General features: G+C 45.0%; 1 protein-coding gene across 1 annotated transcript; it reads right to left on the bottom strand.

Annotated features, from left to right (window-relative positions):
• Positions 1-10770: 10770 nt before the first annotated feature.
• LOC115416657 (uncharacterized) lies at positions 10771-11776 on the bottom strand (the record flags this gene model as incomplete). The annotated part of the gene is made up of 1 exon (XM_030130503.1): positions 10771-11776. A coding segment is annotated over one exon (867 nt), but the record flags the coding sequence as incomplete, so codon positions are not given.
• Between the last annotated feature and the right edge of the window lie 387 nt (positions 11777-12163).

Raw genomic sequence — 12163 nt, 5'->3', positions numbered from 1 at the left:
CCCTTAGGGTAGAGTTATCCTTAGGTTTGAGTTACCCTTAGGGTTTAGAGTTATCCTTAGGGTTAGAGTTATCATTAGGGTTAGAGTTACCCTTAGGGTAGAGTTATCCTTAGGTTTAGAGTTACCCTTAGGGTTAGAGTTATCATTAGGGTTAGAGTTACCCTTAGGGTAAGAGTTACCCTTAGGGTTAGAGTTATCATTAGGGTTAGAGTTATCATTAGGGTTTAGAGTTACCCTTAGGGTTAGAGTTACCCTTAGGGTTAGAGTTATCATTAGGGTTAGAGTTATCATTAGGGCTAGAGTTATCATTAGGGTTAGAGTTATCCTTAGGGTTACAGTTATCCTTAGGGTTTCAGTTACCCTTAGGGTAAGAGTTACCCTTAGGGTTAGAGTTATCCTTAGGGTTAGAGTTATCCTTAGGGTTAGAGTTATCCTTAGGGTTAGGAGTTACCCTTAGGGTTAGAGTTATCATTAGGGTTAGAGTTATCCTTAGGGTTAGAGTTACCCTTAGGGTTAGAGTTACCCTTAGGGTTAGAGTTTCCCTTAGGGCTAGGAGTTACCCTTAGGGTTAGAGTTATCCTTAGGGTTAGAGTTATCATTAGGGTTAGAGTTATCCCTAGGGTTAGAGTCACCCTTAGGGTTAGAGTTATCATTAGGGTTAGAGTTATCATTAGGGTTAAGAGTTACCCTTAGGGTTAGAATTACCCTTAGGGTTTGAGTTACTATTAGGGTTAGAGTTATCATTAGGGTCAGAGTTATCATTAGGGTTAGAGTTACCCTTAGGGTTTAGAGTTACCCTTAGGGTTAGAGTTACCCTTAGGGTTAGAGTTACCATCAGGGTTAGAGTTATCCTAAGGGTTAGAGTTATCATTAGGGTTAGAGTTACCCTTAGGGTTAGAGTTATCATTAGGGTTAGAGTTATCATTCGGGTTAGGAGTTACCCTTAGGGTTAGAGTTATCCTTAGGATTAGAGTTATCCTTAGGGTTAGGAGTTACCCTTAGGGTTAGAGTTATCATTCGGGTTAGAGTTATCATTCGGGTTAGAGTTATCATTAGGGTTAGAGTTACCCTTAGGGTTTGAGTTATCATTAGGGTTAGAGTTATCCTTAGGGTTAGAGTTATCATTAGGGTTAGAGTTACCTTTAGGGTTAGAGTTATCCTTAGGGTTAGAGTTACCCTTAGGGTTAGAGTTATCCTTAGGGTTAGAGTTATCCTTAGGGTTAGAGTTATCATTAGGGTTAGAGTTACCCTTAGGGTAAGAGTTACCCTTAGGGTTAGGAGTTACCCTTAGGGTTAGAGTTATCATTAGGGTTAGAGTTATCATTAGGGTTAGAGTTATCATTAGGGTTAGAGTTACCCTTAGGGTAAGAGTTACCCTTAGGGTTAGAGTTATCATTAGGGTTAGAGTTATCATTAGGGTTAGAGTTACCCTTAGGGTTAGGAGTTACCCTTAGGGTTAGAGTTATCATTAGGGTTAGAGTTATCATTAGGGCTAGAGTTATCATTAGGGTTAGAGTTATCCTTAGGGTTACAGTTATCCTTAGGGTTACAGTTACCCTTAGGGTAAGAGTTACCCTTAGGGTTAGAGTTATCCTTAGTGTTCAGGTTATCCTTAGGGTTAGAGCTACCCTTAGGGTTAGAGTTACCCTTAGGGTTCAGGTTACCCTTAGGGTCTTGGTTATTCTTAGGGTTAGAGTTACCCTTATGGTTAGAGTTATCATTAGGGTTAGAGTTATCATTAGGGTTAGGAGTTACCCTTAGGGTTAGAGTTATCCTTAGGGTTAGAGTTATCCTTTGGGTTAGGAGTTACCCTTAGGGTTAGATTTATCATTAGGGTTAGAGTTATCCTTAGGGTTAGAGTTACCCTTAGGGTTAGAGTTATCATTAGGGTTAGAGTTACCCTTAGGGTTAGAGTTATCATTAGGGTTAGAGTTATCATTAGGGTTAAGAGTTACCCTTAGGGTTAGAGTTATCATTAGGGTTAGAGTTACCCTTAGGGTTTAGAGTTACCCTTTGGGTTAGAGTTATCCTTAGGGTTAGAGTTTTCATTAGGGTTAGAGTTACCCTTAGGGTTAGAGTTATCCTTAGGGTTAGAGTTATCCTTAGGGTTAGGAGTTACCCTTAGGGTTAGAGTTATCATTAGGGTTTGAGTTATCCTTAGGGTTAGAGTTACCCTTAGGGTTAGAGTTATCATTAGGGTTAGAGTTATCCTTAGGGTTAGAGTTATCATTAGGGTTAGAGTTACCCTTAGGGTTAGAGTTACCCTTAGGGTTAGAGTTATCGTTAGGGTTAGAGTTACCCTTAGGGTTAGAGTTACCCTTAGGGTTAGAGTTATCTTTAGGGTTAGAGTTATCATTAGGGTTAAGAGTTACCCTTAGGGTTAGAATTACCCTTAGGGTTTTAGTTACCATTAGGGTTAGAGTAATCATTAGGGTCAGAGTTATCATTAGGGTTAGAGTTACCCTTAGGGTTTAGAGTTACCCTTAGGGTTAGAGTTACCCTTAGGGTTAGAGTTACCATTAGGGTTAGAGTTATCCTTAGGGTTAGAGTTATCATTAGGGTTAGAGTTACCCTTAGGGTCAGAGTTATCATTAGGGTTAGAGTTATCATTCGGGTTAGGAGTTACCCTTAGGGTTAGAGTTATCCTTAGGATTAGAGTTATCCTTAGGGTTAGGAGTTACCCTTAGGGTCAGAGTTATCATTAGGGTTAGAGTTATCATTCGGGTTAGGAGTTACCCTTAGGGTTAGAGTTATCCTTAGGATTAGAGTTATCCTTAGGGTTAGGAGTTACCCTTAGGGTTAGAGTTATCATTCGGGTTAGAGTTATCATTAGGGTTAGAGTTACCCTTAGGGTTAGAGTTATCATTAGGGTTAGAGTTATCCTTAGGGTTAGAGTTATCATTAGGGTTAGAGTTACCCTTAGGGTAGAGTTATCCTTAGGTTTAGAGTTACCCTTAGGGTTAGAATTACCCTTAGGGTTTGAGTTACTATTAGGGTTAGAGTTATCATTAGGGTCAGAGTTATCATTAGGGTTAGAGTTACCCTTAGGGTTTAGAGTTACCCTTAGGGTTAGAGTTACCCTTAGGGTTAGAGTTACCATCAGGGTTAGAGTTATCCTAAGGGTTAGAGTTATCATTAGGGTTAGAGTTATCATTAGGGTTAGAGTTACCCTTAGGGTTAGAGTTATCATTAGGGTTAGAGTTATCATTAGGGCTAGAGTTATCATTAGGGTTAGAGTTATCCTTAGGGTTACAGTTATTCTTAGGGTTACAGTTACCCTTAGGGTAAGAGTTACCCTTAGGGTTATAGAGTTATCCTTAGTGTTCAGGTTATCCTTAGGGTTAGAGTTATCATTAGGGTTAGAGTTATCCTTAGGGTTAGAGTTATCATTAGGGTTAGAGTTACCCTTAGGGTTAGAGTTATCATTAGGGTTAGAGTTATCCTTAGGGTTAGAGTTATCATTAGGGTTAGAGTTATCCTTAGGGTTAGAGTTACCCTTAGGGTTAGAGTTATCCTTAGGGTTAGAGTTATCCTTAGGGTTAGAGTTATCATTAGGGTTAGAGTTACCCTTAGGGTAAGAGTTACCCTTAGGGTTAGGAGTTACCCTTAGGGTTAGAGTTATCATTAGGGTTAGAGTTATCATTAGGGTTAGAGTTATCATTAGGGTTAGAGTTACCCTTAGGGTAAGAGTTATCATTAGGGTTAGAGTTATCATTAGGGTTAGAGTTACCCTTAGGGTAAGAGTTACCCTTAGGGTTAGGAGTTACCCTTAGGGTTAGAGTTATCATTAGGGTTAGAGTTATCATTAGGGTTAGAGTTATCATTAGGGTTAGAGTTACCCTTAGGGTTAGAGTTATCATTAGGGTTAGAGTTATCCTTAGGGCTAGAGTTATCATTAGGGTTAGAGTTATCCTTAGGGTTACAGTTATCCTTAGGGTTACAGTTACCCTTAGGGTAAGAGTTACCCTAGGGTTAGAGTTATCCTTAGTGTTCAGGTTATCCTTAGGGTTAGAGCTACCCTTTAGGGTTAGAGTTACCCCTAGGGTTCAGGTTACCCTTAGGGTCTAGGTTATTATTAGGTTAGAGTTACCCTTAGGGTTAGAGTTATCATTAGGGTTAGAGTTATCTTTAGGGTTAGGAGTTACCCTTAGGGTTAGAGTTATCATTAGGGTTAGAGTTATCCTTAGGGTTAGGAGTTACCCTTAGGGTTAGATTTATCATTAGGGTTAGAGTTATCTTAGGGTTAGAGTTACCCTTAGGGTTTGAGTTATCATTAGGGTTAGAGTTACCCTTAGGGTTAGAGTTATCATTAGGGTTAGAGTTATCATTAGGGTAAGAGTTACCCTTAGGGTTAGAGTTATCATTAGGGTTAGAGTTACCCTTAGGGTTTAGAGTTACCCTTTGGGTTAGAGTTATCCTTAGGGTTAGAGTTTTCATTAGGGTTAGAGTTACCCTTAGGGTTAGAGTTAACCTTAGGGTTAGAGTTATCCTTAGGGTTAGGAGTTACCCTTAGGGTTAGAGTTATCATTAGGGTTTGAGTTATCCTTAGGGTTAAAGTTACCCTTAGGGTTAGAGTTATCATTAGGGTTAGAGTTATCCTTAGGGTTAGAGTTATCATTAGGGTTAGAGTTACCCTTAGGGTTAGAGTTACCCTTAGGGTTAGAGTTATCGTTAGGGTTAGAGTTACCCTTAGGGTTAGAGTTATCCTTAGGGTTCAGGTTATCCTTAGGGTTAGAGCTACCCTTAGGGTTAGAGTTACCCTTAGGGTTCAGGTTACCCTTAGGGTTGAGGTTATTCTTAGGGTTAGAGTTACCCTTAGGGCTCAGGTTACCCTTAGGGTTCAGGTTACCCTTAGGGTTCAGGTTAGGGTTAGTTGGGTTAAGGTTAGGGTTAGTTGGGTTAGGGTTAAGGTTAGGGTTAGTTGGGTTAAGGTTAGGGTTAGTTGGGTTAGGGTTAGTTCAATTCAATTCAATTCAGTTTTATTTGTACAGCCCAATATCACAACCAGGTTATCTCAAAGGGCTTTACAGTCAGTTGGGTGTAAACAACAACAGTCAAATAAACAGCAGAACATGAGTCATGTCCAGGGCATCCCCCGTCCTTAGACCCTCCTTCTCGGTAAGGAAAAACTCAAACCCAGTGGGAAAAGGGAGAAACCTCGGGGAGAACCACAGCGAAGGACAGATCCACTCCCATGGACGGACAGGCTGTAGATGCACCAGGACTGATGGACGTCCATCTGCAGATGGAGTTCCAGTCTGAAGGATGCAGTAGGGTGGACACATGGGGGGTCCGTCCCGCTGGATGAGACAGGCAGGGGCGAGGAGGCCCATCCACAGTGGTGAGGCCGAGGACGTCCATCCAGGACAGGTGGGGGAGGAGGTCAGGACACAGGGCAGGGCAGGACACAGATGGGTCAGCGCAGATCCTGTCCTCATTGGCTCCCAAGAGGCTACAACTGAAAAAGTAGGAAAGGGGACACCAGGTGAATAGTACTGCACAGACTAAGTTGGCTAAATATTAAAAATATAAGTACAGACAGAAGTGGTACGTAGAACCAGAAACAGAAGATAGGACTCAGTGCCTGTACTTCCCCCAGCATTCTTGCTCCTAGGGCAGCTTAGACTGAACTGTGGCTTCAGTCTGGTTTGAACTAGCCTGACCATAAGCTTTTCCAAACAGGAACGTTTTCAGCCTGACCTTAAATGTACAGACTGTGTCGGCCTCTTTAATGTTAGCTGAAGCTGATTCCATAAAACAGGAGCTTGGTAACTAAAGGCTCTAGCTCCTACTGTACTTTCACAGACCCTGGGAACTACCAGTAGACCTGCATTCTGAGAACCAAGGGTTCTGTTGGGATGGTACGGCACCAGAGCGTCTCTGAGATAAGAGGGGCCCATACCATTAATGGTCTTGTATGTGAGGAGGAGGATTTTGAATCTAATTCTAAACTGGATTGGAAGCCAGTGAAGGGCTTGGAGCACAGGGGTGATGTGTTCTCTTCTATTTGTTCCTGTTAGTAGTCTCGCTGCCGCGTTCTGAACCAGCTGAAAACTTTTTAGAGAGCTTTTAGGACATGCTACGAGAAGGGAGTTGCAGTGATCTAATCTAGATGTAACAAACGCATGAACTAATTTTTCTGCATCATTTTTAGAAAGAATATTTCTAATTTTGTCTATGTTGCGCAGGTGGAAGAAGGCGGTTCTGCAGGCTTGGTTCATATGTGGTTTAAATGATAGATCTGGGTCAAATAGAACTCCTAGGTTTCTAACTGTGGCGCTGGAGGCTACACCCACATTGTCCAGAGTGACTATCTGGTCAGTTAGGGAGTCTGTCACATTTTTAGGGCCTATTAGAATGACCTCTGTTTTTTCAGGGTTAAGTAAAAGATAATTAGCGCTCATCCAGGTTTTAATGTCACGGACACAGGAACTTAGTTTATCTACTTGTCTGGTCTGATCAGGTTTAATCGATAAATACAGTTGTGTATCGTCTGCGTAACAGTGAAAATTAATGCCATGTTTTCTAATAATGTTACCTAAAGGCAGCATGTATAATGTAAACAAAATGGGCCCGAGGACCGACCCTTGTGGCACGCCGCAACTAACTCTGGAATATGTTGATGATTGTTGGTTTACATGAACAAACTGGTACCTATTAGATAAATAGGATTTAAACCAGCAGAGGGCTGCTCCTCTGATGCCTCTGTTCCATTCTAATCTCTGCAGTAGGATACTGTGGTCCATAGTGTCAAAAGCTGCACTCAGGTCCAATAAGACCAGGATCGAGACCAAACCATCGTCAGCAGCTAATAACAAGTCATTAGTGACTTTGACTAATGCAGTTTCAGTGCTATGATGAGCTCCAAAGCCAGACTGGAAGTGTTCAAATAGACTATTGTCCTGTAAATGCTGACACAGCTGTTTAACTACCACTCTGTCAAGAACTTTGGAGAGGAAGGGTAAATTAGATATAGGTCTGTAACTGACCAGGAGGTCAGGATCTAGAGTAGGTTTTTTCAGAAGTGGTTTAATAACTGCAAATTTAAAAGACTGTGGCACGTAGCCAGTAACTAGTGAGGTATTAATTATAGTTAGAATTGTGTCAATAGTTAGGGGCAGAGTCTGTTTAAAAAGTTTGGTTGGGATTGGGTCTAAGAGGCAGGTCGATGGTTTGGAGGACATAATGATAGATGCTACATAAGCTCCATCTACAGTAGTGAAATTATCTAACATTGTAGGGGGTTTAGAAGAGATTCTTGGTTAGTAGCCTGTGCTTTGTCAGACCTAATATTTGGAAGTAGTTCATCTATTTTGTTCCTAATAGTTGAGATTTTATGGTTAAAGAATTGTAGGAAGTCATCACAGCTGAGAGTAAGTGGGATAGAGGGTTCTACTGAACTGTGACTGTTTGTCAGCCTGGCAACAGTGCTGAACAGGAATCTAGGGTTATTCTTGTTTTTCTCGATTAAGGATGAGTAGTAACTAGTTTTAGCCTTACGCAGGGCCTGCTTATAGGCCAATCAGCTGTTTTTCCAGGCACTAAAAGAATGCTCTGAGCTGGAACGGCGCCATAGCCTCTCTAATTTACGTGCTGCTTGTTTAAAGGAACGTGTTTCGGCATTAAACCAAGGAGAAGATGGCCTCGGCTTAGCAATCCTCGGCTTGAGGGGGGACACTCCATCCAGAGCAGTCTGTAGTGTGAGCATGGCACTATCCACAAACTCATCACATGCAGCAGGACTAGACATGTTCTCTACATAATCAGACAACAGGGAAGGAAATATTGGCTGAATTATCTCTCTATACCTTGAGACACAACGATCACATCATGTCCTTTTCATCTGAGCTTTAATCACAGGTGTAGACTTATCCTCCAGCACAAACTGAAAGGTAATTAAAAAGTGGTCTGAGAGTAAGGGGTTATGGGGGAGGACAACAAGGTCACTAACCTCAGTACCATATGTTAAGATCAGATCCAGGGTGTGCCTGTGACGGTGAGTTGGTTTATTTACATTTTGAACAAAGCCAATCCCATCTAATAGGCCACTAAAAGCTCCACTAAAAGAGTCATTGTCATTATCAACATGAATGTTAAAGTCCCCAACTATTAAAATCCTATCCCAGTTTAACACTACAGTGGATAAAAAGTCAGAGAATTCTGATAAAAACTGTGAGTAAGGACCAGGAGGGCGATAGACCACTACAAATACAACTGTTCTTTTGTTTTTCCAATTGGGATCAGTAATTGACAAAACTAAACTTTCAAAGGATTGATAAGTGTGATTAGTTTTAGGGTTCAGACCCAAACTAGAGTGTGAAATGAGTGCCACTCCTCCACCTCGACCAGTGCTTCTAGCTGTGTGAAAGTTCACATGACTTGGTGGTGTGGATTCATTTAGTCTCACATATTCGTTTTGCTGAAGCCAGGTTTCTGTCAGAGCCAAAATATCCATTTTATGGTCACCAATTAAGTCATTTAATAACAGAGATTTGGATGAAATAGACCTAATGTTTAGTAATCCACATTTAATATGTTTATTAGATGTCCTTTTAATTTGACTACAATCCGGAACTATTTGTATTAAATTATTTGGCCTCACTCCTAAAGTCTCTATAGGGTTAGGTTTATGAGTCTCTACTACACGAGGCTACCTGGTTGATCCTGCCAGTAGCATATGCTTGTCTCAAAGATTAAGCCATGCAAGTCTAAGTACACATGGCCGGTACAGTGAAACTGCGAATGGCTCATTAAATCAGTTATGGTTTGTTGAAGCGGCTGCTCGGAGCTGTGGTCGCAAGGTCTCCGGTGCCTGTCGTGGCGGCAATCCCTGAACCCGGTGGTGGACCCCGGAAGTAAGGGATGCCGTCAAGCTGAAGAAGGAGTCTTATCGAGCCTTGTTGGCCCGTGGGACTCCCGAGGCAGCTGATGGGTACCGGAAGGCCAAGCGAGCTGCAGCTTGAGCAGTTGTGGAGGCAAAAACTCGGGTCTGGGTGGAGTTTGGGGAGGCCATGGAGGAGGACTATCGGTCGGCCTCAAGGAAATTCTGGCAAACCATCCGGCGCCTCAGGAGGGGAAAGCAGTGCGCCACCAACACTGTTTACAGTGGAAGTGGGAGGAGCTGACCTCGACTGGGGATGTTTTTGGACGGTGGAAGGAATACTTCGAGGATCTCCTCAATCCCACTGCCACGTCTTCCATAGAAGAAGCCGAGGCTGAGGTCTCAGAGGTGGACTCGTCCATCACCCAAGCTGAAGTCACTGAGGTGGTTGGACAGCTCCTCGGTGGCAGGGCACCGGGGGTGGATGAGATTCGTCCTGAGTACCTTAAGTCTCTGGATGTGCAGGGACTGTCTTGGTTGACACGTCTCTGTAACATCGCGTGGCAGTCGGGGACAGTCCCTCTGGATTGGTAGACCGGGGTGGTGGTTCCCCTTTTTAAGAAAGGGGACCGGAGGATGTGCTCCAACTATAGGGGGATCACACTCCTCAGCCTCCCGGGGAAAGTCTATTCCAAGGTACTGCAGAGGAGGATCCGACCGATAGTCGAACCTCGGATCCAGGAGGAACAATGCGGTTTTCATCCCGGTCGCGGAACGCTGGACCAGCTCTATACCCTCCATCGGGTGCTCGAGGGTTCATGGGAGTTCGCCCAACCAGTCCACATGTGTTTTGTGGATCTGGAGAAGGCGTTCGACCGTGTCCCTCATGGTATCTTGTGGGGGGTGCTTCGGGAGTATGGGGTCCGGGGCCCTTTGCTAAGGGCAGTCCGGTCTTTGTATGACCGAAGCAGGAGCCTGGTTCGCATTGCCGGCAGTAAGTCAGTCCTGTTCCAGGTGCATGTGGGACTCCTGCAGGGCTGCCCTTTGTCACCGGTTCTGTTCATAATTTTTATGGACAGAATTTCTAGGCGCAGCCAGGGGCCGGAGGGGGTCCGGTTTGGGAGCCACAGGATTTCGTCTCTGCTTTTTGCAAATGACGTTGTCCTGTTGGCCTCATCGAACCTGGACCTTCAGCGTGTCCTGGGGTGGTTTGCAGCCGAGTGTGAAGCGAGCGGGATGAGGATCAGCACCTCCAAATCCGAGGCCATGGTTCTGGACCGGAAAAAGGTGGTCTGCCCTCTCCGGGTCGGTGGAGAGTCTTTGCCCCAAGTGGAGGAGTTTAAGTATCTTGGGGTCTTGTTCACAGTGAAGGAAGGATGGAGCGTGAGATTGACAGACGGATCGGTGCAGCGTCTGCAGTGATGCAGTCGCTGTATCGGTCGGTTGTGGTTCAGAAGGAGGTGAGCCGAGAGGAGAAGCTCTGGATTTACCGGTCAATCTACGTTCCTATCCTCACCTATGGTCATGAGCTTTGGGTCAGGACCGAAAGGACAAGATCCCAGATACAAGCGGTCCAAATGAGTTTCCTCCACAGGGTGGCTGGGCGCACCCTTAGGGATAGGGGGAGGAGCTCAGTCACCAGGGAGGAGCTCGGTGTAGAGCCGCTGCTCCTCCACGTCAAGAGGGGCCAGGTGAGGTGGCTCGGGCATTTGTTTCGGATGCCTCCTGGACGCCTCCCTGGGGAGGTGTTCTGGGCATGTCCCACCGGGAGGAGACCTCGGGGAAGACCCAGGACACGCTGGAGAGACTATGTCTGTGGGCTGGCCTGGGAACACCTCGGGGTCCCCCCGGAAGAGCTGGAGGAGGAGTCTGAGGAGAGGGAAGTCTGGGCATCCCTGGTTAGACTGTTACCCCCGCGACCCGGCCCCGGATAAGCGGTGGATAATGGATGGATACTACACGAGGAACAGACACAGTCTCTATCTTCTTTCCTAAACACTGGATGTGTGACAGCTCGGGAAGAAGTGAGTGATTAACAGAGAAGTGTTTTACACTACAACTCTGCTCCCGGGCCCCCACTCTGAAGGGTCACTTTGGAAGACTAAGGCAAGCGGCCAGATTGTGAGCTAAAAGACAGGCACCCTCCCAAGTGGGATGTATGCCGTCTCTGCGAATGAGCCCGGGCTTTCCCCAGAACGCACGCCAATTGTCAATAAAAACAATGTTGTTTTCTGGGCACCATCTAGACAACCAGCGGTTAAATGATGAGAACCTAGAGTACATCTCATCATTGACAAAATTGGGCAGGGGTCCAGAGAATACTACGGTGTCAGCCATCGACCTAGCAAGTTTACATACCGAGGCTACGTTCAATTTAAGAACCTCAGATGGTCTCCACCGGACGTCGTTACCACCTGCGTGAATAACGATCCGGCGGAACCTGGTCCTACTCTGCTGTAAAAGCCTAAGGTTTCCTTCAATGTCACCGACTCTGGCTCCTGGGTAACACCTGATAGACACCGCTGGGAGCTTCACGTCTCTGACTATGGAGCTGCCAATTACGGGTGTATCCGGTTCAGCCGGTGTGTCGCTGAGGGGATCAAACCTATTACAGACGGGAAGCTGTTGGTGCACTAAGTTTTTGCGTCTAGCACTGCGCTTCCCCTGTACTGTCACAAATCCGTCCCTGGTCTCTCCCGGCTGCACGGGACTCGCTGGGGGGCTAACCACGCGAACATTCCTACTACTACAAGCATGATCTGCGGCCCCTGCTGCTACCTGGGTATAGCTAGGTTTAGCCTTAGCCTCCAAAGTGCAGAGCCGTGCTTCTAACTCAGAAACCCTGGCCTCCAACCCTGACACTAAACTACACTTCCTACAGCTGCTTCTGTCCTCAGTAAAGGAGGCAGGGAGCTCACTATACATACAGCACACTGAGCAGAACAGACGGGAAGAAGGTTAGGGTTAGTTGGATTAAGGTTAGGGTTAGTTGGGTTAGGGTTAAGGTTAGGGTTAGTTGGGTTAGGGTTAGTGGGTTAGGGTTAGTTGGGTTAAGGTTAGGGTTAGTTGGGTTAAGGTTAGGGTTAGTTGGGTTAGGGTTAGAGTTAGTTGGGTTAGGGTTAGTTGGGTTAGGATTAAGGTTAGGGTTAGTTGGGTTAGGGTTAAGGTTAGGGTTAGTTGGGTTAGGGTTAAGGTTAGGGTTAGTTGGGTTAGGGTGAGTTGGGTGGGGGTTAGTTGGGTTAGGGTTAAGGTTAGGGTTAGTTTGGTTAGGGTTAAGGTTAGGGTTAGTTAGGTTAAGGTTAGGGTTAGTTGGGTTAAGGTTAGGGTTAGTTGGGTTGGGGT

This window comes from Sphaeramia orbicularis, unplaced genomic scaffold (genome assembly GCF_902148855.1).
Source record: "Sphaeramia orbicularis unplaced genomic scaffold, fSphaOr1.1, whole genome shotgun sequence".
NCBI lineage: Eukaryota > Metazoa > Chordata > Actinopteri > Kurtiformes > Apogonidae > Sphaeramia > Sphaeramia orbicularis.
The sequence above is the reverse complement of the archived record's forward strand: the minus strand, read 5'-3'. Positions and strand labels throughout refer to the sequence as shown.